This window comes from Elgaria multicarinata, chromosome 3 (assembly GCF_023053635.1).
Source record: "Elgaria multicarinata webbii isolate HBS135686 ecotype San Diego chromosome 3, rElgMul1.1.pri, whole genome shotgun sequence".
In the NCBI taxonomy this organism is placed as follows: domain Eukaryota; kingdom Metazoa; phylum Chordata; class Lepidosauria; order Squamata; family Anguidae; genus Elgaria; species Elgaria multicarinata.
The window spans coordinates 151,891,096-151,916,332 of record NC_086173.1 but is presented as its reverse complement, the minus strand read 5'-3'; the positions used below and the strand labels follow the sequence as shown (position 1 = coordinate 151,916,332).

The following is a 25,237-nucleotide window of genomic DNA, read 5'->3' as shown; positions in this document are numbered from 1 at the left end:
AAGGGAGAGGCGGGTAAGAAATAAATTTATTATTATTATTACATTAGTTATGGCCCATTCTGGCAGGCAACATTTGTAGTAGCTATTCTAGGGGTGAGCGGGGGTTTGCGTCTTGTGGCTGAACACGTTTCGTGTCGTATTATTTTTAGATTGTGCTCTATGCTGTTCGTTTCTATTTGTATGACTGATTGTGTATATTACAGTTTATATTGATTTTGGGTTCCCCCCCCCCCCTCAGTCATGTTAATTATGGATTTCTGCATTTGTAGGTTTAAGTTGCTTTGAGGTAGATTGATTTTTGCCGTGGGGAAGCAATGCATCAATTTCATCAGTAATGATAAAAGCAGGACCCTCCCGAGTATCGCCTGGCGCAGGGGTGGGGGACCTGTAGGACTCCCAAGGTAGCTCAGTGGGCAGAGCACCTGCTTTGCATGCATAAGGTCCCAGGTTTGATCTCCAGTATCTCCAAGTAGGGCAGGGGAAATCTCCTGCCTGAAACCCTGGAGAGCCATTGCTGCCGGCCAGTGTTGACAGTACAGGGCTGGATGGACCAAGGGCCTGACTCTCCGTATAAGGCAGCTTCCTGGGTTGCTATGGAGTGGATGGGAATTGATGGGAACAACAGCTGGAGGACCCCTGGTTGTGATCCAGGCCAGTGAGTCTACCTGCAACAATCCTGACAGTCTATTTATTACATCATGATGGAGGAAGGCGGTCCTTCAGGTATCGTGGAGTCCAGGATTTCCTCCCTCTGGGCTTCTTAATGTCCCTCCCCCCTTTTTTCCCCCACAGCACCATATACACTTCCCCGATCAAAGCTCTTTCCAACCAGAAGTTTCGGGATTTCAAGAACACCTTTGGAGATGTGGGGTTGTTGACAGGGGACGTTCAGCTGCATCCAGATGCCTCCTGCCTCATCATGACCACAGAGATCCTTCGGTGAGGATTGGGGTAATGGGGGAGGAAGGGGTGGGGTGGGACGGAACGAGGGGTGAGCCCAGCTCCTCAGGGTGCCACCATTTCTGCTTTTTTTCTAAACGGTTTACCTTCAAAGCGCGACGTGCTTTTCTGCAGGTTTAGTAACCTGGCAGCTTCATCTAGGTCTTTTAAAAGAAGTGTGTTTCTAGCCCTGATGATTGTAAAGATCAACTTGAGAATGTGGAGGCGGCAAAGTTTCAGAAGCTGGGGCTTCCGGAGACTTGCCTCCAACCATCGATACGTTATCAGTGTCCTTCCTAAGATACCCCACCCTTGATGACTAGTAGAAGTAGCCTGAGGCAAAGAACAAGACCCCCCCCCCATTTCACATACAGTACAAAAGCCAACTGGACAGACAGTTGAATCTTCCTTACACACAAGTGATGGGTCAGGTGGTAGGAATATGTATTTTATGTTGGCCCAAATGGTTTTCAGTTAGAAGTAATAATCCTTCCTCACAGGCATGTTTCCAGCAAAAGCTCTCAGACACAAATATTAGTGCACTTCCCTGTAGCACTGGAAAATGGTTCACTTGTGTTGAACTCCATTTGCCATTTTAATGTCCGTTTTCCCCCCTAGTTTGGAGGGATCTTCTTGGTATTCTTAAGAGGTCCCTGTTTGTTCTGACCACACTAAAAAAAAGTGTCGGTGGCCACACTGGCTCCGTTCAGACAACACGTTTCTCAACGGTGGTTTTAGAACTCCACGGTGGAGTTTTTACATCACTGTTGAGAAATGTGTTGTCCGGCAGGAAAACTCAATCCCACAGTGGAGGTGTTTTTTTTAAAAAACAACACTCCACACAGAATATCTCCGCTGTGCAGAGGAAAGGACCTGCACAACCGGTGTGTTGTGTGGAGGGCTCCGTGGAGTTTTCCGTTGCATTGAGTGGACTTTTTCCACTGGCTACAGAGTTTCCTGGCAAGAGTGGCGAAAGAAGTGAGTGCCGCTCTAGGAGAGCCGTGGGTGGGTTTTTTTTTTCTGCAATGGCTGATGGGATATCATCGGGAGGACCAGGGGAGGAGAGAGGGGGAGGAACTGTCAATCAAACGTTGCAATGGTTTTCACTCAACTCCGCGGTAGCCCGCAGTCACACAATGGTGGAGTTAGAACATGTCGTGTGGGGAGTGCCCCCTAGAAACTCAACTGTTGAGTGGAGTTTTTACACTGTGTTGACTAACGTGTTGTCTGAACTGAGCCACTGTCTCACTATACCGTAACGCCAGATCATTTTTGAGCCAAGTGAAAAAGGACTCGTCCCAATACAGATCCTTGGGCGGGGGTTGTGCTAGGCAAAATCGGGTACTCCTGTCCTGCTGTCGTTCCGAGTAAGAGTCCTGTTCTGTAATACCGTTTTTCTTTTTTTCTCAAACTCCAGGTCTATGCTCTATAACGGCTCGGATGTTCTCAGAGACTTGGAATGGGTGATCTTTGATGAGGTGCACTACATTAATGACTCTGAGGTGAGCGGAGCGCTGTAGACCGTGGGTGGGCAGCTTGGTGCCCTCCAGATACTTTGGACTACAACTCCCATCATCCTCAGCCAGCGTGATCTGTGGTCAGTGATTATGGCTGTTGTAGTCCAACAACTGGAGAGTGTCGGGTTGCCCATCCCTGCTGAAGACTAAGGTGGGGGAAGGAGGGATGGGAGCCAGCGTAGCTGGGTGGGAAGTAGGCGCCTCCTGGACTTGTGCCATGTGAGCGGTGACTGACAGTCTTCCACATCCAGCACGGGCTTGTGGGATCCATTTTTGTTTTTTATTAGAACCCTGAGATCCATCAACTGGAGCCTGGTGCCAAAGTCTTCTGAGCCCAAGAATTTGTTTCTGAGTACCGGAACTGGCGGCACTCCCGGTCCTTCTCCGCTTGGGATGGGCAGTCTGCAGCCTTAGGCCACGTGCGGCCCTCAGCCCAACTTCATTTCTTCCTTTGATTTGTACCCCAGCTTCCTACCAAGAAAAATGTCACTCAAGGGGGCTTACGATCGCAAATAAGACTATGGCTCAGTTCCGACAACACGTTAGTCAACGCAGTGGGAAAACTCCACTCAGTGGTTGAGTTTGTAGGGGGTGCTCCCCACGCAGCATGTTCTAACTCCACTGTTGTGTGACTGTGGGCTACCGTGGAGTTGAGTGAAATCCATTGTGATTTTTGATTGACAGTTCCTCTGCCCTCCCTCTTCCCCTGGTCCTCCCAATGGGATCTCTCATCAGCCATTGCTGGAAAAAGAATCCTGGCGGCTCTCCTAGAGCGGCACTCGCTCCTTTGGCAACTCTTGCCAGGGAACTCTGTAGCCAGTGGGAAAAGTCCACTCAACGTGACGGAAAAGTACACAGAGCTCTCCACACAGCACACAACACGACGGTGAGCAGGGGGTTGGACTTGTTGGCCTTCAAGGTCCCTTCCAACTCTACTATTCTATGATTCTATGGTTGTGCAGGAACTGTCCTCTGCACAGCGTGGATATTCAGCATAGAGTGTTTTCCTAAAAAAAAATTCGCTCCAGACAACACATTTCTCAATGGTGGTGTAAAAACTCCACCGTGGGGTTCTAAAACCACCATTGAGAAACATGTTGTCTGAACGGCGCCTGTATGGAAAAAATTTTTTACTCCCTTTCTTCTGTTGAAATTTTGCAATAAAAAAAGAAGTTTAAAACCATCTCTGCTGTGCCTGGAGATGCCAGAAGTCCAGGCTGGACCCTTTTGCCCGCAAGGCAGGCCGTGTACCTCTGAGCCACAGCCCTTGTCTCCGATGCGCTGGCTTTCCGTAATGCAGGCAGATTCCGACATGAAGGAAGGACACGGTCTCTGCATTTGCACCCCGAAGGGGTGCAGTCTGGAAAGGGCTGCGCCGTGTGAGATTTCTGATGGGTCTTTAAAGAGCTGTCTTGGGCTAACTGACTGGCAGCAGTTTCCCAAGATTTCAGACAGAGGCTTTTCCCAGTCTTGGTGCATCCTCAGCAGGGCTTGAACCTTAGCCAGTGTGGTGTAGTGGCTAGAGTGTTGGACTGGGAGTCTGGAGATCTGGGTTCTAGTCCCCACTCGGCCATGGAAACCCACTGGGTGACTTTGGGCCAGTCCCAGACTCTCAGCCCACCCTACCTTACAGGGTTGTTGTGAGGATAACATGGAGAGGAGGAGGATTGTGTACGCCACCTTGGGTTCCTTGCAGGAAAAAAAGGGTGAGATATACATACAACAACAACAACAACAATAATTCAAAGCCACTGAACCATAGCCCCTCCCTGCTGTCGCCCCCACCGCCACCCACACATTTCCTTCAACTGCCCATCTTCGCTGGTTTCCATGCTGTTCCTCTTTTGGGCACCCAGACCTCCACAGACAACCTCGCATTCTTTGTTCCGTTCTCCATCGTGGAAGTAGAGAAGCGTTTGTGGGGCCGCGCAAGCTGTTCAGCGGTCCTTCCTCTTCTAATTCTCAGCCTCCCTTCTGTCGCTCTTCCCTCCTCTGCAGCGTGGTGTGGTGTGGGAAGAGGTCCTCATCATGCTGCCGGACCACGTGAACATAATCTTGCTGAGTGCCACCGTCCCCAACACCCTGGAGTTTGCTGACTGGATCGGGTGAGCGGAGAACGCAGGGAGGAGCCATGCTGGGTCAGGCCAGAGGCCTACCTCGTCCGCCATTCTAGTCTCACAGTGGCCAACCAGATGCCTGTGGGAAGCCCGCAAGTAGGCTTTCAGGGCAATAGCACGAGGGCCGACATCGAGGGCAGGCATAATGGGGCAGCTGCCGAGGCCCCACACCGCAGCAGGCCCTGTTGACAGGAATCTCCTGGAATCGCTCTTCCATTTCACCATGGCAACCGGCTTGTTCACCTGCCTCTGGTACAGACAACGGAGGTGGGTGAGAAGAAAGAGCAGTAGGTGGGTGTTATCAGCAGCAATGATTTTGTGAAGGCCCAGTGTGAGGAACCTGTGATCTTCCAGGTATTGCAGGTCAGCTCCCATCAGCCTCAGCCTGAATGGTGAATGAATGGTGGGGGTGTTGAGTTATGGCTTTAGAAGCTGTTTAGTTATTGCACAGACTGGGTTTCTGGCACATAACCTTTTGTGTTAAGTCTCTGTCTGGGCCCTACAGAGACTAGCAGAGATTACAGCGGTTCTCAGCCAAGTCAGCAAAGACGTGAATTAAGACAGAGATTCATGTAGGTTAAAACAAACCTTTTTACTGGCAAATAAATATATAATTTAGTAGTTATGGCAGTACAGATACAAATACTTACAAACGGTCAGTCAATACAGCTCACATGAGGGACATGGAAGTTATACAGGATCTTGAAAATACATTTACTTTTAAAGACAACCTGTACAATGATGCAACTCCTTGCAACCCTTAATTGAAGACAATCAGTTAGACAATTATTCAATTATGACACTCAATGTCCAGGTGTAGAGTTGACCTTTAAGTTTCTGCTGAGTCTTCTGTTCCTCCAGATCCTCAGCAATTAACAAATCAATGGAAAACATAACCAGGATCCATTCCAGGATCCAACAGGGGGATGATGGGAGCTATAGTCAACAGGCCACAGGGAGATGAGGAGGCTTCAGCCGAGGCTTCAGCAGGCACCCAGTAAAATACCAATTTTGGCGTTCTTGCTTCTTTACAGGAGGATCAAGAGGAAGAAAATCTACGTGATCAGCACTCTGAAACGCCCCGTTCCGTTGGAGCATTACCTGTACACGGGCAACAGCCAGAAAACCCAGAATGAGCTCTTCCTCCTGGTCGACGCCCGTGGGACGTTTCTTACCAAAGGGTAAGAGCGGAAATGACTCAAGATCTTTCGACAGCTGGTGGAAAACCCAGATGATTTACACACCAACTGATAGCAGCCCTCGAGGGTGTCAGACAGCCATCGTTCCCATCGTTCCCTGGAGATAGCAGCCATTCAAATTGGGGCATTTTGCATGCTAACCACGGGTTCAACCCCTGTGGTGGTATACAGTGTAATAAACCATAATTGACAACTTCTGTGATACCCCAAATCCATCTCTTGAGGCCGTTTACATTGTCCAAGGTCGGGGGCGGCCTTGTAAGCATCCTAAGGCAGCTTCTTAATATCCTGTTGGGCAACTGCAACCTCCTTGAAGAGACAAGGTTGTCCGTAGCTTCTGGGCAGGGCCGGCCTGAGGCATTTTGCTGCCTGGGGTGTGCAGCAAAGGATGCCCCTTCTCCAGGTTTAGGCACCTAATACCCCTCACCAGCCAAGAGCCAGTGTGGTGTAGAGGCTAAGGTGTTGGACTGGGAGTCGGGAGATCCAGGTTCTAGTCCCCACTCTGCCATGGAAACCCACTGGGTGACTTTGAGCCAGTCACAGACTCTCAGCTCAACCTACCTCACAGGGTTGTTGTTGTTGTGAGGATAAAATGGAGAGGAGGAGGATTATGTACGCCGCGTTGGGTTCCTTAAGAGGAAAAAAGTCGGGATATAAATGCAATAATAAATAAATAAGTTATTTTGGCGCCTGAGGGATAATCCCACAAGGTATAAAAATGGAACAGTAATAGCTAAGATCTCGCTGCCCTTTCATGACGCCCACAATCCACTGCCTGAGGCAGCCGCCTCGCTCTGTCGAACGATAGGGCCTGTTCTCTGCATACATGAGATGGTTCCTCTTCACAACATGGCCGCTACCTCTAAGCAAATTTGCCATGGAGAGTCCTCATTGCCACAAGGCCTTCTTCGCTTTTGGTGGAGACGGGTATCCAGGGCAGGTTGCCTCCTCCCATCAGCTCTCAAGGCAGGCCTGTGCAGAGGAGGCGGCTTCTGTGGGGGAGGAGGCCTGTCCCGGTTCCTACCCTGTCAGCTCTTGAGGCAGGGAGCTTCTCTAGGTCGGCCTTCCCAGACCATGTGTTTGCGACTGCAACTCCCTTCGGCCCTGACCTTCGGCTGTGGTGCCTGCACTGATGGGAGTTGCGGCCCAGAACATCTGGAGTGCACCAGGTTGGGGGTCGCTGTTCTAGACGCTGCAGATGCTCCCCTCGGTTCTGCCCCCCGCACTTCCTTAGGTAGGGCAGGAACCGGGGCCAGAGGGTCACCCCCTGCCAGCAGCTGGATTGACGTGGCACCTAAGCAGGCGAGCTCCACAGCAGTGTGGCCACAGCAAGTTCTCTTCTCCAGAGGGTGTGTGGTGGGGGAGAAGTGCTGTGAATGGCCACCCCTGGCTTCTCCTGCTTCACCCTTGCTAGGATACAGCCCACCCTGGAATCATAGAATCACAGAATAGCAGAGTTGGAAGGGGCCCACAAGGCCATCGAGTCCAACCCCCTGCTCAATGCAGGAATCCACCCTAAAGCATCCCCGACAGATGCTTGTCCAGCTGCCTCTTGAAGGCCTCTAGTGTGGGAGAGCCCACAACCTCACCAGGCAACTGATTCCATTCTCGCACTGCTCTAACAGTCAGGAAGTTTTTCCTGATGTCCAGCTGGAATCTGGCTTCCTTTAACTTGAGCCCGTTATTCCGTGTCCTGCACTCTGGGAGGATCGAAAAGGTAGGGCGGTCTGGCCACCAGCCCCTCCCCGGTGCTCTTGCACGATTCCACGCACAGTCTAAGGCCTGTTAGAGCGCTTCTGCTCTGTGCTTTCTTAGAACACCAAAATGCCATAGAAGCAGTGCCTTGCTTTATCTTAGGAACAGCCCTGCTGGACCAGGCCAAAGGCCTCCCTAGTCCAGCATTCTGTTTTCCACAGTGGCCAACCCAGTGCCCCAATGAGAGGCCCACAAGCAGGACAGGAGTGCTGGAGCACTTTCCTGCCCATGGGCCCCAGCAACTGATGTACAGAGGCAGAGGGCCTCCGTCCCTAGTAGCGGCAGCGTATGTAACCGTTGTGACTAGTAGCCATTGGGGGCCTCCTTCTCCTCCATGAATACATCCAGTTTTCTTTTAAAGCCATCCGAGTTGGTGGCCATCCCTCGCTACTTCTTTGTGGTCGCGTTTTCCCCAAGATGCACAAAGAAGTCCTTCCTTTCGTCTGTCCTGAATCTTCGTTCAGCTTCGTTGGAGGCTTTAGCATTTTGAGGGAAGCGACGAAAAAGACAAGCTGGAGTGTGTTCAGAGGAGGGTAGCCAGGATGATCAGGGGTCTGGAAACAAAGCCCTATGAAGAGAGACTGAAAGAACTGGGCATGTTTAGCCTGGAGAAGAGAAGATTGAGGGGAGACATGATAGCACTCTTCAAATACTCACACAGAGGAGGGCCAGGATCTTTTCTCGATACTCCCAGAGTGCAGGACACGGAATAACGGGCTCAAGTTAAAGGAAGCCAGGTTCCAGCTGGACATCAGGAAAAACTTCCTGACTGTTAGAGCAGTGCAACAATGGAATCAGTTACCTAGGGAGGTTGTGGGCTCTCCCACACTAGAGGCCTTCAAGAGGCAGCTGGACAAGCATCTGTCGGGGATGCTTTAGGGTGGATTCCTGCATTGAGCAGGGGGTTGGACTCGATGGCCTTGTAGGCCCCTTCCAACTCTGCTATTCTATGATTCTATGAAAAAGTCTCTATCCCCATATTCTCCACACCGTGCACAGTTTTGAACACCTCTAATAGGCCCCTCGTCCTTCACTCACCTTTCCCCCTCTGTGCTAATCCTCCAGGTATTATGATGCCATGGACGCCAAGAAGGAACGGGCTAGCAAACACTCGCAGACTTTTGGGGCCAAACAGCCCATGCATCTAGGAGGCGGGCCGGGACAGGTATGCTGGGCCAGGTTCACTAGGGTTGAGGGCTGGCTAGACACACCCCCCTCCTGCCGAGTAAAAAAATAAATAAATGAAATTTTAAAAAACTACAATGCTACCAAGGTTGCTGTAAGGAAAAGTTCAGATAAAACTTTAATTGGCTGATGGACCGAATGGTAGCCTCTCTTCCCTTTGCCATTGTTTATAATTGTGATTTTAATTTAATTGCTGGGAGGAGCTATTGTATGACCCCCCCAGACAGCATCAGGGGGGCCGTAGGATACTTCAGGTTTCTGGATCTGAGGCCGGAGACATCTCTCTGGCCTCAGATCTGAGAAATGAAAAATAGCCAAAGGCAAGGGCAGAACCAAGTAATCTTCTACATTATTATTATTATTATTATTATTATTATTATTATTATTATTATTATTATTTTATATAGCGCCATCAATGTACATGGTGCTGTACGGAGTAAAACAATAAAATAGCAAAACCCTGTCGCATAGGCTTACATTCTAATAAAATCATAATAAAACAATAAGGAGAGGAAGAGAATGCACCAAACAGGCACAGGGTAGAGTAAAACTGACAGTATAAAAGTCAGAGCAAAATCAAGTTTTAAAAGCTTTAGGAAAAAGAAAAGTTTTTAGCTGAGCTTTAAAAGCTGCGATTGAACTTGTAGTTCTCAAATGTTCTGGAAGTAAATTGTTATTTACTAACAATAATATTATTAGTAAAAGTTTTATTAAAGTGCCAGGTGCCTACGTGTTTCGTAGTGAGATATATAGGTCTCTTTTCCCTATATATTGCACTTCTTCCTGTATCATGCTAGCCTAGCAGCTTCTGCAGACAACTGCACTAACGTTATAAAGCCCTGAGGAAGAACGCAACCGCGTTCAAAACGCGGAGGCCCCGGCGCTTTAATAAAACTTTTACTAATAATATTATTGTAGAAGATTACTTGGTTCCACCCTTGGCTTTGGCTATTTTTTACTCCCCTACGGGGTTTTCCTTGCTTTCGCACTCAGATCTGGGAAACCATGCTTGCTACCCCCCTGGGCCCCTCGCAGTGGACATGGAAAGAACCGTGCCAGCTGCCTCTCCGAAGTCGGGAACTCGAACTCTGGGGGTAAAGGGGATGTTCCAGTAGGAGGGGAGAAGACTGGAGCTACCCCGAGGCCTCTCCAGCCTCCTTCCCTCCCCCTCTGGAATGCCCCAGCTAGACAGGCAAAAAGCCCATCTAGCAAAAAATGCAGAGCAGGAGGAGCAGCAGAGACGTCAATCACTTCTGTTGCTACTTCCGTTCTGCTCCGAGTTTGGAAGCTGACAACCATCGAGAACAGGATTGCGCCCAAATTGTGTTTTCAATTTATTTGTTCTCATGCTAAATTTTAATAAAGGTCTTGTTCTTAATCTGTCTTTTATTATTAGCCTCCCTGGGAGGAAAGGCGGGATATAAATTAAATAACTAAGTCCCGGCTGAACTTCACTCAGCATTTTTTCTTCACTCTGCCCCCTTCATTTTCCATCCCTCTTTACCATTTCTTATGAAGTGGGCAAGAAATAGAAGGGTGTGATGGAAACTGAATGGATTAGGTGAGAAAAGATGTTAAAAGGGTTGGATTTGCTGCCAGGCCAAAACAGAGAGGTAGGAGGGGCATAATTGTCCGTGCTCCTCCTCCTCAGTACGGCTCATTGGCTTGCCTAGTTGCCAATCAAGCAACCCACTCTTACCTAAGGTGCTGTGGTTTTGCTGAGTTCAGAAGGTGAAAGGGCCGTGTCTGAGGGCTCAGCGTGTTCCAGCAGCTGCCATTTTGGAACGTTTGAAGAGGGGGCAGTGGATGGGGTTGGATCCATGGGCCCCCTTTCCCGTGTGTAGCAGATGCACATCGTGAGGAGATTTCCTGAGGAGCCTAGGCCTTGAACCGACTGTTGACTTCTCGAATTCCCGCCAGGACAAGAACATCTGGCTGTCCCTCATCGACATGCTGCGCAAGAAGGACCACCTGCCCGTGGTCGCTTTCACCTTCTCTCGCAACCGCTGCGACGACAACGCCTCCATGCTCACCACCGTCGACCTGACCACAACCACCGAGAAGAGCGAGATCCACATCTTCTTCCAGAAGTGCATCTCCCGCCTCAAGGGCACGGACCGCCAGCTGCCTCAGGTCAGAGAGACGTGAGCACCGAGGGGGCTCGATGCTTTTTCACGGTGCGGCTCACGGGGGAGTCGGGCCCTTTGGCGTGCTCCGTGCCTTGGGCTTCGGGTTAAGAGGGTCGCTGAGGACTGGTGTGTGGCCAAACGGCCAGCTGCTCGGTGGCAGGGCCGGCGTCAAGAGTCGGCCTGGCTGGGCACCTGTCAAGGGCCCACACCCCAGCAGGGCCCCCCTGACGAAAGCCCCCTGGAGTTGCTTCTCCGTCACTGCAGCCTGCTTCTACCCTGCCTCTTGCTCCGGCCCAGACAATAATGGTGATGAGAAAGAGAAGCAATAGATGCCGCAGCCTGTTTGCTCCTGGGCTCTCTGCCTGTCAAACAAGCCAGTGGGAGCAAGGAGGAGAAGGAGGAACAGAGCTGGTGATAACGGCAGCGAGGCGCTAGAGTGGTTCTCAACCTTCCTAATGCCGCGACCCTTTAATACAGTTCCTCATGTTGTGGTGACCCCCAACCATAAAATTATTTTCGTTGCTGCTTCATAACTGTAATTTTGCTACTGTGATGAATCGTAATGTAAATCTCTGATAGGCAGGATGTATCTTCATTGTTACAAATTGAACATAATTAAAGCATAGTGATTAATCACAAAAACAATACGTAATTATATATTGTGAAATATTTATTTCTAATTACAAATAAATGACCATCGGAAATATGTGTTTTCCGATGGTCTTAGGCGACCCCTGTGAAAGGGTCATTCGACCCCCAAAGGGGTCCCGACCCACAGGTTGAGAACTGCTGTGCTAGACGCAAGGACGGAGGGGACCCATCGAGGGTGTCTTGCTCAAGAGCCCTCAACGCCCTGAAGCTGGCACTGCTTGGGGGTAAAAAGCGCAACCCCCTGACTGCCTCAGCAACTTGACTTGCCAGCTGGCAGTTCTGTGTGGCTGCAAAGCCTTCAGGTGGAAGAAACCGCCCTCTGAGAGAATTAGCTCTCTGGTGTGGAATGTTTTAACTGAGAGCGTCCTCCTTTAGTTTCCAATGTTTTAACTGTGGTGTTTTGCATCATTATTATTTTTGCATTTCTATATCGCCCAACAGCTGAAGCTCTCTGGGCGGTTTACAAAATTGTTTTTCAATAACTCTGAGCTTCCTGCATTTTAACTTTGATGTCGTAACTCGCTGTCTTTTTAGATATAATCAAGCATTCTATTGAATAATGAAATCAATAGAATTGGGCCTCAAGCTTGTGGCTTGCAAAAGGTGGAGCGGAAGTCGGGGAGGCAGGAGAAATAAGCCATAGATTATGGCTACCTGTGGGATCGCCTTCTCCCATACAATCTGCCCCACACACTCTGGGAAGAATCCACTTCAGCTAGCAAAAACTAGATTGACAATTGTTACCCAGAGGACCTTTTCTTCCGCTGCTCCCAGACTGTGGAATGGCCTGCCGGAGGAGATTCGTCAACTTGACAGTCTTTTTGAATTTAAAAAAGCAATAAAGACTGATCTATTCCGGCAGGCCTTTCCAGTGACATTTTAGAATGTTTTCAGGATGTTTTAATCGTGTATGGTATGTTTTAATTTGTTTTAATGTGTATTTTATATCATGTTTTTATACTGTTTGTTTTACACTTTGAATTATTTTAGTTTTTGTGAACTGCCCAGGGAGCTTCGGCTATTGGGCGGTATAAAAATGCAATAAATAAATAAATAAATAATAAAAGTAATAATAAAAAATAATAGATGTTCGCCTGCCTGAGGCATGGGGAGTGGATTTCAACATGCTCCCCCCCTACCCCCGGGCCCATTTACATCACAAGCAGTTAAACTTATAGCTGACGGCTTGTGTAGTGAGGACTCCCACAAAGCTTAGTGACAGTCTCTTTCAGACTGGACAGCTGGAAGAAATCCAGGCCAGCTGGTCATTAGATATTGTCTTCCAAATATATATGTGTGTGTATATATATACATATATATGAAAGACTATGAAAGATAATATCTAATGACCTGCCAGAGGCAGGCAAAAACTTTTCTGTTCTGGCAGGCCTTTGGTGAATAGCCAGGACCTCTGTTTATGCACTGGACTTTTTAAAATTGTTATTTGTATTTTAAATGTTTTAATATGGAACTATGTTTAATTATATTTTTTAACTTTTGTATATTTCTATTTATATGTTTTAATTGTATATGTTTTAATTTTGTAAAGCCGTCTTAAGGCCCAGTATTGGGAAACAGACGTGATATAAAGTATTATTATCATCATCCTCATCCTCATCATGATGGTTCTGTTCTCAGGTTCTACACATGGTGGACCTCCTGAAACGTGGCATAGGGGTGCATCACAGTGGCATCCTGCCCATCCTCAAGGAGGTGGTGGAGATGCTGTTCAGCAAGGGCCTTGTCAAGGTGAGCCCTGTGAGCTGTACTGAACTCGATTCACGTGACACTGCAAGTTATCATGGCTGAATTAGTTCACTAAGTGCTGTGCATGCAGGGCACCTACAGCCGCCATTTTAAATATGCACCCTCTGATCAGGGCAAGAGGGGGCTGCAGCGTGGCGTGCGAACCCGCCATTGTGAGTTAATCGGGGGTTAAGCAACCCACCCTTGACCCTCGATTGGGAGCAAGAGGGTCAATAAAGGGAGTTGAGCGTGCAGGAATCTGCCATCTTTCTCTGTCGCTCTTGTTTAGATCCTCTTTGCTACGGAAACATTTGCCATGGGGGTGAACATGCCAGCAAGGACCGTGGTCTTTGATTCGATCCGTAAACACGACGGCGCGAACTTCCGGGATCTGGTGCCAGGTAGTGGAAAGAGCCGGGGAGAATGTGATTCTTGGCCTGTATGGGGTTTTTTTTACAAACAGGGTTGTCTGTCCAAGCACCTCCTGGCTTAAAAATGTGAGACAGAACAGCAGGCAGACCCCCCCCCCCCGTCCTCATTCCTCCAGCTTTTCTACCTACCTGTTTGCTTATCTGGCTATTGTCCTTGCCGCCTGTCTTGAAAGTTTTTGAAGACGGAACCCCCAGAAGGGGTAGGCTGGCTGCGTTGCTACTTCCCCGCAGGCCCCCATTTAAGGTTAGGAGCATGAATGCAGCTGTCATAGCCGCCTGACCGCTTCTCTCCCACAAGGAATGGCAAAGCAACCAAGTGCTCTTGGCTGCAGGTCCCACTTTGCAAGACTAATTCGACAGCAGCAGGACCTGCAGCCATTATGTGGCTCCTGTTGGGTCGCCTGGAGGCAATTTAATTCTCGCCCCAGGTGCTTGGGTAGGAATGAAGCTGTGGATCTCCATTGATTCCTTGTTAACTGATGAGTTTCTGTTGACCCCAGTGTCGGCATGAACATACGCATCTCTCTCTTGAATAGCTGAGTACATCCAGATGGCAGGCCGGGCCGGGCGCCGAGGTCTTGATACTACTGGGATGGTGATCATCCTGTGCAAAAACCAAGTGCCTGAGATGGCTGATCTTCACCGGATGATGCTGGTGAGTTGCACCCCACCCTCAGGCATATTCTGCACAAATTTGTCTAATACTTCCTTAAATCCACCTATGTTTCAACCTGTATGAGTTGAGTAAATGTGTGTAATTTTTAAACTTTGCATAATTTTGTAGCTTTTTACTATAAGGCAGCGATGGGCAGCCTTTGTTTCTGTTGAAGGCGGCATACGCTTGTGGATATTCTGTCGGTAGCTGCCTGTTGACAGTGAGTGGGGCTAAGGCCAGTGGTGGGCAAGGCCAGAGCCAAAAATGAATGGGTCTCGCTTGTTCTCTCTCTGCCACCCCTTCTTTTTCTCTCTTTCTGCTACCCTCTTCTCAGTCTATCACCCTCTTCTCGCTTTTGCTCACACCCTCTTTCTCGCTTTTTCTCTGCCACCCCCCCTCTCTCTCTCTGCCACCCCTTCTTTCTCTTTTTCTCTTTCTGTCCCTCTCTTTCTTTCTGCCACCCCCTCTCTCTCTCTTTCTGCCACCCCCTTTCTCTCTCCCAATCCCTCTTCCTTCCTTCCCTTACAGTGGGGCTGCCAGGGAAGAGACAGATCGCTCTTGCTAGAGGTCTGAACTGATTGCATGGCCCCTCGTGTTATTCATTCACCCCTCTCTGGCTTTAGAGATTTCCACAAATGGCATCATGGTCTTTCAAGTCTGTCTCTGCAGCCATAAAGGACTGGAAACCCAAGTATTGCCTTTAAATAGCAGCTGTGACTCTCAGGGAGCTGAACTCAATACCCAGCGCCTTTTTTCTGTGCTCCTGTGGAATCAGAGGGCAAATGCGTCCCTGCCTACTGCGCACTCTACCAACACCTTCCTGGGAAGCCTGATTTGCCCCCGCCGCCTCTAAACTCTCTCTCTTCCGCTCTCCCTCTTGATGGATACAGAACTTTTCCTTGGGAATTCTGTTTGTGCTCAGAAGCACAGCTCACAATGCAGGTCTTACTTAGCAGAGTAAGTTTATTAGCTTCAGACTTCTTAACAGTTCTGTGTCATTGTGCAGAGTGACAAAAGACTATACACATATACGTATATACGCAGTTCTTATCTATATTACATACAGCTGTGATTAGGCTAAGCCAGCCTCAAGGATCTTTGGTATATTCATATCATTAACACCATGATATCTTAGAGAATCCTGGCAAGGTTCCCAGTACAGCTTCTATCTCAAGGAAATTGCTCACAGATAGTCTTCCTCTGTTTAGCCTTGAGATAGCCGCACACACAGTTTTAATGACTACGCAAGCCTTTTGCTTTCTTATACTTAACGCCTCTCTCCAGGGTAAACCAACTCAGCTGCAGTCTCAGTTCCGCCTGACCTACACCATGATCCTCAACCTGCTGAGAGTGGAAGCACTGCGAGTGGAAGACATGATGAAGAGGAGCTTCTCCGAGTTCCACACCCGGAAAGACAGCAAGGTGCGGCAACGCTGGAAAGGGAAGCTGGGTGACCTGATCAGATCTGACTCAAGGCCTCTTTGGAGTCCAGTACATAGGCTAGGCAGGTGGGTGCTGGGTGAACCTACAGTATGTACAGGGAGCAGAAGAACCTGGGAAAGGAAGTAGAAGGCAGCTGGTTGAGGGCCCCCCTCTTAGATCAGCATGGTGGAACATAAAAAGCCGTCCTATAGCGGCTCAGGTTATTCGTCCGAGTCGCCCCAGGGGTGCAGAACCCCTTTTTCTCCCAAGGGCCGGATTCCATTTTGGAGAAACTCTTGTGGGCGGGGCTGAAGGCAAAAGGGGCGAGGCCAAAATGCCGAAAGCGCCAGCGTCGTTTGGCTTACGGATCTCTTATGGCCAGTAAGAGCTGTCATCAGTTTTCTGCATTTTGTGGTGATTTTGTATTTAATGTTGTTCCTCGCCTCGATCCAGAGGGAGAGGCGGGTAAGAAATAAATATTCTATTCTATTCTAAACTTTAGGAGAGGAATTTTGACCTTTTAGAGTAAAGAAAATTTCACAAAAGCCAGGAAACCACCAGACGATTGGTGGTTGGGGAAAGGGGGCGGGGCCTCCGCACCCCTGATCTCATCCAGTGTTGTCTACTCTGACCGGCAGTGATTTCCAGGCATTCGGGAGAGGCCCTTTTGCATCACCTGCTGCCAGGGGTTGACCCAGAACCTTCTGCATGCAACGCTTGTGCTCCTCCCCGGAGCTACAGTCAACAGACCTCCCTAGCAGAGGCCTCCGATGTGTCAGGCCTTTGCTTTCACTGTCTCCCTTGGCTGCCGGAGGAGATTAGGAGTAAGATGAGAGGGAGGGAAGGCAGGGAGCCCCTTGGCTTCTCCTCACTGTCCCGGGCTCCTCTGCTCCCCTTCCAGGTCTACGAACACAGGATCACCCAGCTCAGCCACCTCTTGGCCAGCATGGAAGCAGCGGATGTGTCGGGACAGCTTGGCGACTTACAGGAGTATTACCGCCTGGTCCGAGAGCTGCAGGAGTCCCGGGCACTCATCCAGGTACCGGTTTGGAGGAATCCGGAATTCAAGGACACCCCCCCACCCCACCCCCAGCAAGGGTCAAAGTTCCCACCTGAGACTGCCTGGCGGGTGCTTCAGTCGCATTTCTCGGAGCCTCCTTGACTTGCCCCTGGGAGGCATTGTTTGTGAGTCTGCCCAAGGTGGGCTCCCCAGTGTACAGCTCCCCCGCAGGATATGGGAATGTGTGTCCGGCTTCTACGTTCACCCTTATTTAGAGAGGGGGAGTTTGGGCAAAGCAGGCCTCCCCTTCTTGCCTGGGGCAGGGGCCACCCCCCATAGCTAGCCTTCCCTTGAAGAGGTGTCTTGATTGATTGATTGGGTTTGTATCCTGCCTGTCCTCCCAAAAAGGGTGCCCTGGACAGCTAACCATACATCCAGAGGACAAACAAGATCTGAATGAAAACAGAACATAAAAACAATTAGATTAAAAACACGACAATAAAAGCAGTAAGCAGCACCCAACCAGGTAAAGCCCCTTTCAGCAAGAGATTGGCTCATAGGCCGAAAGCCTGTTTGATTAAAAACATCTTTGCCTGCTGGCGGAAGCGTAACAAAGAGGAGGCCAACGCAGCCTCCCTCAGCTGGGATAAGGGTCCCCTCCCCCCCTTTTCTCTGTTGTCATTAAACACACACACACACAGGGCTGTTCATACAACACGCTAACCCACACTCGGGGTGAATGTGGGTTGTTTTGAACCGTGGGTTGTTTGTTGAACCGTGGGTTATCGTGTTGTCTGAAGTCAGGGTGGCTTGTTAGCCTTGCAGTGTTGCTTATTCTTCCTGAACAAGCTACCTTGAGAACCTGTTAGATCAATGTTCTTCACCCAGGGACGAGATCCAATCAGCCCCTAAGCACGACTCCACACTTCCAGCGACAGAGGGTTCAAAAGCGCTTTATTGATTAGTAATCAAGGTCTGGTCTCTTGAAGGCGAGCAGTCAGACAAAGAAAACAGGGAATTCAGTACAGCATTTGAAGCCTGCAAGGGGCAGGGCCCAGTAGCAGCATGAGCCAATCAGAACATAACAGTGGAGCATAGCTAATTTTTGCTAAACAATCCCCTTTGCTCTACAGTAAGTTACAGTAAGCTAACTTTGGCACCGAAGCACTGGAGCCGAGGCTATGTTTTCATTAGATAAGACAGACGCAAGGAGACATCCAAGGAGACACTCCCGCATACGTGACATTTCGCCTGCTGTATAATGGCTACTTCATAGCTTCCTTTAGAAAATGGAGGCACCTATGCTAACAAACCCATTGGTTTGTTGTTGGGTTGCTCAGGGTGGTTAACAAGCTACCCTGGCCGAGTTCAGACAACACAATAACCCACGGTTCAAAACAACCCACACTCAAGCACCTAGTGTGGTGTGTGATCTGCCCTATAACCCTACCTACCTACTTCCTGGGCTGCTTTTCTCAGATCTGGGTTTATGTACGTTTTAGAAAGAGGCAAAAGACTTTGCGGAGGTGGATCCCAGGCCTCTTCCGCTCCTCGAAGTTGCAGATACAAGGAGGGAGGCCTCGGGTGTTAGGAGACACAGCCTTCCTCAGCCTGGGGCCCTCCAGTTGGGTTGGACTACAACTGGCTGGGGGGGGGGGATGGGAGTTGTAGTCCAGCCCATCTGGAGGGCTCCCGGTTGGGCAAGGCCAGAATCCAATTCCTCTCCAGCGCTTAGCCGAGCGCATTTGGGGTGGCTTCTTCCCTCGCTGTTTCTTCCTTCCCAGAGGCGAGTCATGGAATCGGTGAACGGACTGAAGGCCCTTTCTGTGGGGCGAGTGATTGTTGTGAAAAACCAGGAGCACCGGAATGCCCTGGGGGTGATCTTGCAGGTAAGTGGGGTTGCTACGGGGACCATCGCCCCGTGGGGCTAAGGAACCCCAAATTCGGTGCCCACGGCCGACTGCATTGCCTCTCCTTGTGTGGCACTCTGTGGATACACTCGCCGGGTGGATTTGAGCTTGGAGCAGCTACGACAGCCTTCGCCAACCTGGCGCCCTCCAGATACTTTGGACTTCAACAGCTGCCATTCCTGATCATTGCCTGTGATGGGCTGATGGGAGTTAAAGTCTAAAACCTCTGGAAGGCACCAGGTTGGCGAAGGCTGAGCAAAGGGTTTGTAGCTAGCCCTGGCCCCTGGGGGTGGGGTGATAGGGCCGAGGCTGGAGGAGAGAGGTTGGTTGCTGAAACACCCATCACCTGGGCACACTGCATTCAAAGGCCTAACCCAGGGGACCCCAGCTTTTTGGGCCCTGTGAGCACATTTGAGAAACTGCTGTGGGCACCACCACAAAATGGCTCCCATGGGGGATGCGGCTAGTTGCAGAATGGCTGCCGGGGGGGGGGCAGTCAGAGGGGAGGGAGAGAAATAGGCTCGTGGCTGGGAGGGAGCGAGGGGAAAGGCTGCTATCTGCCCCCTTCCCCTCAGCAAGGGGGAGAGGAAGAGCGAGGGGACAAGGAAGAGGGCCCGAACATTTTTCCTTGGTTCTTCTTCGTGGTCTCTGTGCATCACACGTATCTGGGCTCTGCGTCTGCGCGGAGACCCGGCTCGGGAAAAACCTCTACAGCTAATGAGGGTTTTTTTAAGGCGGGAACCCCTCCCCCACGTCCGCCAGCACACGTCCCAACGGCCCCCGCCTCTCCCTCAGTCACTCTTCATAGCGGCAACCTCATGTGTGTTGGAGAAATGTTTTATAATCTTCAGCGTTTTATTCTATCTTTTCCTTTCTCTGTTAAGTTTTTTTCTCTTCTTATCCTTCATTTTTTTTGTGTTTTTATGTATTCTTCCGCGTGCAGCCTTGTGTGCACCTTTTGGAAACGTGTTGAAGGGGGCAGGGATTGGAGATATTTGTGGGTGCTGTTGGAGGACCTCTGGGCACCACGTGGGGGACCCCTGGCCTAGCCCTTTTTGTTTCTGGGCCTTGAGTAGGGACAGCAGGTTCCTCCTCCCTGCAAGCTCGTTTCTTGCTTTTCGAAATGAACGCTGAACTTAGGCGGTGCCTAGGTGCTGTATTATGGGAGATGTTTGAGCCCTTAGAATGCACCTTGCCTGTGGGAATGATGGCAGATTGGGTGGGTGGGTGAATGGGTGGTCCTGAGCTCTGGGTCTCCTTTCCAAATGAAGCTCTTGGCCCTCGGCTTCAGGTTTCTTCTGACACGGCCAACCGAGCCTTCAGCAGCCTGGTGATGTGCGAGAAGAGCGCCACGGAGCGGGATTTGGCTACGAGCAAGGAGACCGGTCTGCCCTCCCCTCCGGAAGCGCCTCTTCCTGACGACCTCCTGCGTACCAAGCTCTTCCTTCCTGAGGGTAAGTTGGTGGGGTTTTCAGGCAGGTGGAACAGGGGGTTTCTTTTGGGGGCAGCGGGCTTGTGGCTCAGAACGAAAAAAAGCAAGAGGTGAGGAAGCATGATCAACCTACATCCCTCGTAGCAGCCTTTTTCAAATGACGCTGGCAAGAATTTACTTCAAGAGAGCTAGAAACTTGTTTTTTTTTTAAAGGTTCCTTTAAAAGTTTTTTTTTAAGTGTGTAGCTAGGAGAGAGGTGATGCCCCAAGGTGTCCAAACTCTGCAAATTGTTGAAGAGTGCTGCGTGCCCTTGTATTCCGAGTTGGGGCTGCTAAGGGAGTTTGCTAGCATCCTTTCCCCTCCACTCTGCCAGGCCCCTGTGGACATACCATAAAGAAGCTGGGCCCGTCCGACGTTTCGGGTATCACAACCAAAACCCTGCGCGTCAATGCTGAGCGTATCCTGGAGGATTTCAAGAAGCGACAGATGCCCAGGTTCAGGTGAGCCGGGAGGCGGCGGGTGGCCTGTTGACATTGCAGGCATAATTAGAAAAGGAATTGAGAATAGAACGGCCAGGATCATCCTGCCTTTATACAGACCTATGGTGCGACCACACTTGGAATACTGTGTACAGTTCTGGTCTCCACATCTAAAAAAAGATATTGTAGAGCTGGGAAAAGTGCAGAAAAGGGCAACTAAAATGACCGAGGGGCTGGAGCATCTCCCCTAGGAGGGAAGGTTCCAGCAGCTGGGATTGTTCAGTTTGGGAAAAAGGGAGCTGAAGGGGAGACCTGATAGAGGTGTACAAAATGATGCATGGTGTGGGGAATGTGTATAGGGAGACATTTTTCTCCTCCTCCCATAATACTTGAATCCAATGGGGCCATCCCATGAAGCTGATTGGCAGGAGATTCAGGACAGATAAAAGGAAGGGCTTCTTCACACAGTGCAGAGTTAAACTCTGGAATTCGCTATCAAAAGATGTAGTGACGGCCACCAATTTGGATGGCTTTATTATTATTATTTATTTATTTATATAGCACCATCAATGTACATGGTGCTGTACAGAGTAAAACAGTAAATAAAAAGGGGGACGGATAAATAAATAAAAAATAAAAGGGGGACGGATAAATTCCTGGAGGAGAAGGCTATCCATGGCTATTAGCCCGGATGTCTAGGTGCCTCCTCCAGTATCTGAAGCAATAAGCTTGTGTGCACCAGTTGCTGTGGAACATGGTTGGGAGGGTTCTGTTGCCCCATGTCTGGCTTGTGAGTTTCCTGTAGGCAGCTGTTTGGCCACTGTGTGAACAAAGTGATGGACTAGCTCAGTGGTTCTCAACCTTCCTTTAATACAGTTCCTCATGTGGTGGTGACCCCCAACCATAAAATTATTTTCGTTCTTCTCTACACGATCCATTGTCATGGGATGGTTTGCTAATAATGAAAATAATACATAACAATAGCTTTAATAATACAAAAGATGATACATGACACAGTTCAGTCAATATAGTTTCCTAAGACCATCGGAAATATGTGTTTTCCGATGGTCTTAGGCGACCCCTGTGAAAGGGTCATTCGACCCCCAGGTTGAGAACCGCTGTACTAGATGGACCCCTTGGTCTGATCCAGCAGGGCTCTTCTCATGTCCACGTGTCGCTGATGAGAAGGAACTGGTATTCCTCATGTTTTCCCCGCATGGACAATCGTGACTAGTCAAGTGATTGATCAGACCAGCAGGATCTACTTTGTTCTTTTTTATTCGGTCCCTGAGGGCCACCAGCCAGAGCTTGGTGCAGAAGAAGGGTTGGTGCTGGGGGTCACGTATAGGATTCAGTAGCCGTTCCCAACCTGGTGCCCAGCTCCGGAGGGTGCTGGGAGTTGTGGTTCCCCAGTTGCCAGGGTCCTTGAGGCTGTTGCCCTCTTGTCCTGCATGTGAGGCTTCCCATTGGGGCGTCTCATTGGCTGCCATGAGGACAGAATGTTGGACAAGAGGGGGCCTTTGGTCCGATCCAGCAGGGCTCTTCTTACCTGTTGTTAAGGGTTAAGAAGACGACAACCGTTTTTGGAACTTGGGCACCAAGCGTCCTACGTCCACCTCCTCCTCCCCGTTTTTCGCCCTCCGCAGGAACGACCCTCCTGGGCCGTCCGCAGCCACGGCAACCCAGGAGCTGCTGCGTCTGGCCGAGGGCTCTCCGGAAGGCCTCCCGCTCCTGGATCCCGTGAACGACCTCCAGCTGAAGAACCTGGAAGTGGTGGAGGGCGTGGTCAGGACCCGTTGCCTGGAGGAGGCGCTGCCGGGCTTCCAGTGTGTGCACAGCCCCCGCTTCCACACGGAGGTCAGCACAGGGCTGGGGCCACAGGCTGAGCACTCTTCAAATACTGGAAAGGCTGTCACACAGAGGAGGGCTGGGATCTCTTCTCGATCCTCCCAGAGTGCAGGACACGGAATAACGGGCGCAAGTTAAAGGAAGCCAGATTCCGGCTGGACCTCAGGAAAAACTTCCTGACAGTTAGACCAGTGTGATGGTGGAATCCGCTACCTAGGGAGGTTGTGGGCTCTCCCACACTGGAGGCCTTCAAGAGGCAGCTGGACAACCATCTGTCAGGGATGCTTTAGGGTGGATTCCTGCATTGAGCAGGGGGTTGGACTTGATGGCCTTATAGGCCCCTTCCAACTCTACTATTCTATGATTCTATGAGCGGAGCTGGGACTGGGGGGTTGCGGCTGCCCTGGCACTGCTTGCTCTAAACGAGGGGTAGCCGCGGCGTGTGTGTGTGTGTGTGTGCGCTTTCCAAGATTCTTCACAAGTGCAGAATCCAGCCCCCAGAAATTCCTTGATTTCATTTGTGTGTTTAAAAAGCAAGCGTCTAGTCCTTATTACAGAGGTAAAAGCATAAAGCTGGCGTGGGGAACGTGTGGCCTTCCCAGTGCGGTCAGACTACAACTCCCATCGACCCTAGGCAGTGTAGCTGCAATCCAGCAACGTCTGGATGGCCAGTTGTTACCCACGCTGGTTTAGAAGGACTTTGGGCAAGTAGTGCTTAAAGCTCAGAAGCCAGCAGAGCGGTAGAACAATATTACAGTATCTGAGTCCCTTGATCGACACGCAGCATCATTCATGCCTGTCCGAGAACCTGAGGGTGGAGCCTAATCTGGATTTCCTTCGTTGAGGGCAGAACTGCAGCACGAGGCTTCGGGTGCAGCTCCGTCACTTTCGTGCTCTGCCCTTGTCCCGAGGGGGTTGAACCAGCACCCCTTCCAGGCCTGTCGGACTACAACTCCAATAATCCCCAGCCAGCCTGGTTGGGGTGATGGAAATCACAGTCCAACCGGTCTGGAGAACGCTGGGTTGCGGGAGGCCGAGGCTGAGCCGGGCTCCACCCTTCCTCCCCTCCTTCCTCTCCAGTTTGTGCGCTTCCAAGAGCGCCAACGGGTGCTGGAGCAGTTGGAGCAGCTGCGCTTCCTGCTCTCCGACCAGTCCCTCCAGCTGCTGCCCGAGTACCACCAGCGCGTCCAGGTAAGAGGCTCCCCAGGTGGCTGACCGGGGGGGGGTGTCCGTGGGTCCAGGGGAGTGGCGCTGTGGTGCTAGCGTTGAGGGAGGCCTGGGGCAGCTCTAGACACGGGTGTCCTCAAGCCGCCCCCGGTAGGAGTGAGCTGCGCAGTGGGGCCTTTCGCCCCTGCCTGAGAAAGAGGCCCGGGCCCAGCCACTGGGAACAATCCCCCCCCCCGGCAAGCGTGCCCTACCCCGGACCAGCTGGGTGCATGCAGTTAATACTTGCTGCATTCACAGGTTTTTATTTCATTTAGGTGACTGATCCTTTTTTAGGGCAGCGGTTGACATCTTGCACGGTGCCAGATCCATTTTTACCATTTTTTAATTAATCAAGTGTGTGTGTGTTGAATCCATTTACGTTTTGTATATGGCTAAACAGTAGTTTCGAAAGGAAAAAGAAATTGCTTTCTTTGGGTTGGATCCAGGCTTAAGTCATACTTAGAGTAGACTGGGGCGCAGAACCTCCGGTCCCCATCGAGCCTTCCTCAGGTTCCCCAAATGACGGTGCCGCCTTTCCCTTTCCCCCAACACGCCCTTGTTCTGTTGTTCCCGGCTTTCGTGCCATTTTGGCCCATTCTGAAAAGGTGAAGGCGCCTCTCCTCAGGAAGAGAGTTCAGCTGCCTGAGGCTGGAGCTTTCAGCCCTGGCCTTCCGCTGGAGCGAGGCTCCAAAATGGAATTGCGCTCATGGACTGAAAGAGCTTCAACCCCCCCTGGTGTCATTGGCTGAGGGATTCTGGGAATTGTAGTCCAACCCACCTGGAGGCTTGGGGAAGGCTGACCTATGGCACAGTGCTCCATTTCATCCCCAGACATAAAATCCTACAGGTGGGGGGCACTGAGGAACGTGGCTGGGATGGAGGGGGGGGGCTGGGTGTCGTTTTCCCGGCACCTTCTCCTCTTCCTGCGTATTTTGCCGCCTTCAGGTCCTGCGCTCCCTGGGCTACATCAACGAGGGCGGGGCCGTGGAGCTGAAAGGCAGCGTGGCCCGCCAGATCAGCAACCACGAGCTGCTCCTGACCCAACTGCTCCTGGATAACGCCCTGACGGACCTGCGGCCGGAGGAGATTGTGGCCTTGCTGAGCTGCACCGTCTGCCAGGTCCGGACCCAGGTGGAGCCTCAGCTGCCCTCGGTCCTTCAGAAGGTGAGCCGGCGGCCGAGGGAGGGAGAAGGGAGCACCGGAGGCCCCAGGCCTCGACATAGCCCTGGCCTTGAGTGCCATTTCTTGGTAGAAAGGCGGAGTATGAATCCAGTCAGTAAACTAAGAGGGAGCTCTGAGCAGAGCTGTTGAGCTGCACTTGGACTGGTGCTTCCCGTGTCAATGAAGAAGAATTTATTACGATCCCAAGACCAGCAAAACAGAACAGCACGGTAAACACAATAATATCCCCAGGGCCAGCAAAGTAAGATGGGGCTATAAATATAATAATATAAAAAGGTAATAATTCATTAAAAGTACAAGTCTTGATAAAATAGTTAAGAGCAGAGACACCACACTGACAACAAAGGTCCGCATGGACCATAAGGAAAGCTGAGCGAAGGAAGATAGATGCTTTTGAACTGTGGTGTTGGAGGAAAATTCTGAGAGTGCCTTGG

The 25,237-nt window shown here is 50.6% G+C and overlaps 1 protein-coding gene across 2 annotated transcripts in view; it reads left to right on the top strand.

Annotated features, from left to right (window-relative positions):
* Nucleotides 1-25,237, top strand: part of SKIC2 (SKI2 subunit of superkiller complex) — a 41,168-nt gene that overhangs the window by 12,872 nt on the left and 3,059 nt on the right. For both annotated transcript variants that reach the window (XM_063122374.1, XM_063122375.1), the window contains 17 exons: nt 793-939; nt 2,357-2,441; nt 4,455-4,561; nt 5,608-5,754; nt 8,593-8,692; nt 10,633-10,845; nt 13,131-13,241; nt 13,528-13,639; nt 14,206-14,324; nt 15,609-15,746; nt 16,648-16,785; nt 18,531-18,635; nt 19,948-20,110; nt 20,462-20,588; nt 22,214-22,424; nt 23,496-23,606; nt 24,567-24,785. In XM_063122374.1, the coding sequence (XP_062978444.1) occupies nt 793-939; nt 2,357-2,441; nt 4,455-4,561; nt 5,608-5,754; nt 8,593-8,692; nt 10,633-10,845; nt 13,131-13,241; nt 13,528-13,639; nt 14,206-14,324; nt 15,609-15,746; nt 16,648-16,785; nt 18,531-18,635; nt 19,948-20,110; nt 20,462-20,588; nt 22,214-22,424; nt 23,496-23,606; nt 24,567-24,785 (2,353 nt within the window). The remainder of the gene's footprint in view (nt 1-792; nt 940-2,356; nt 2,442-4,454; nt 4,562-5,607; nt 5,755-8,592; nt 8,693-10,632; nt 10,846-13,130; nt 13,242-13,527; nt 13,640-14,205; nt 14,325-15,608; nt 15,747-16,647; nt 16,786-18,530; nt 18,636-19,947; nt 20,111-20,461; nt 20,589-22,213; nt 22,425-23,495; nt 23,607-24,566; nt 24,786-25,237) is intronic.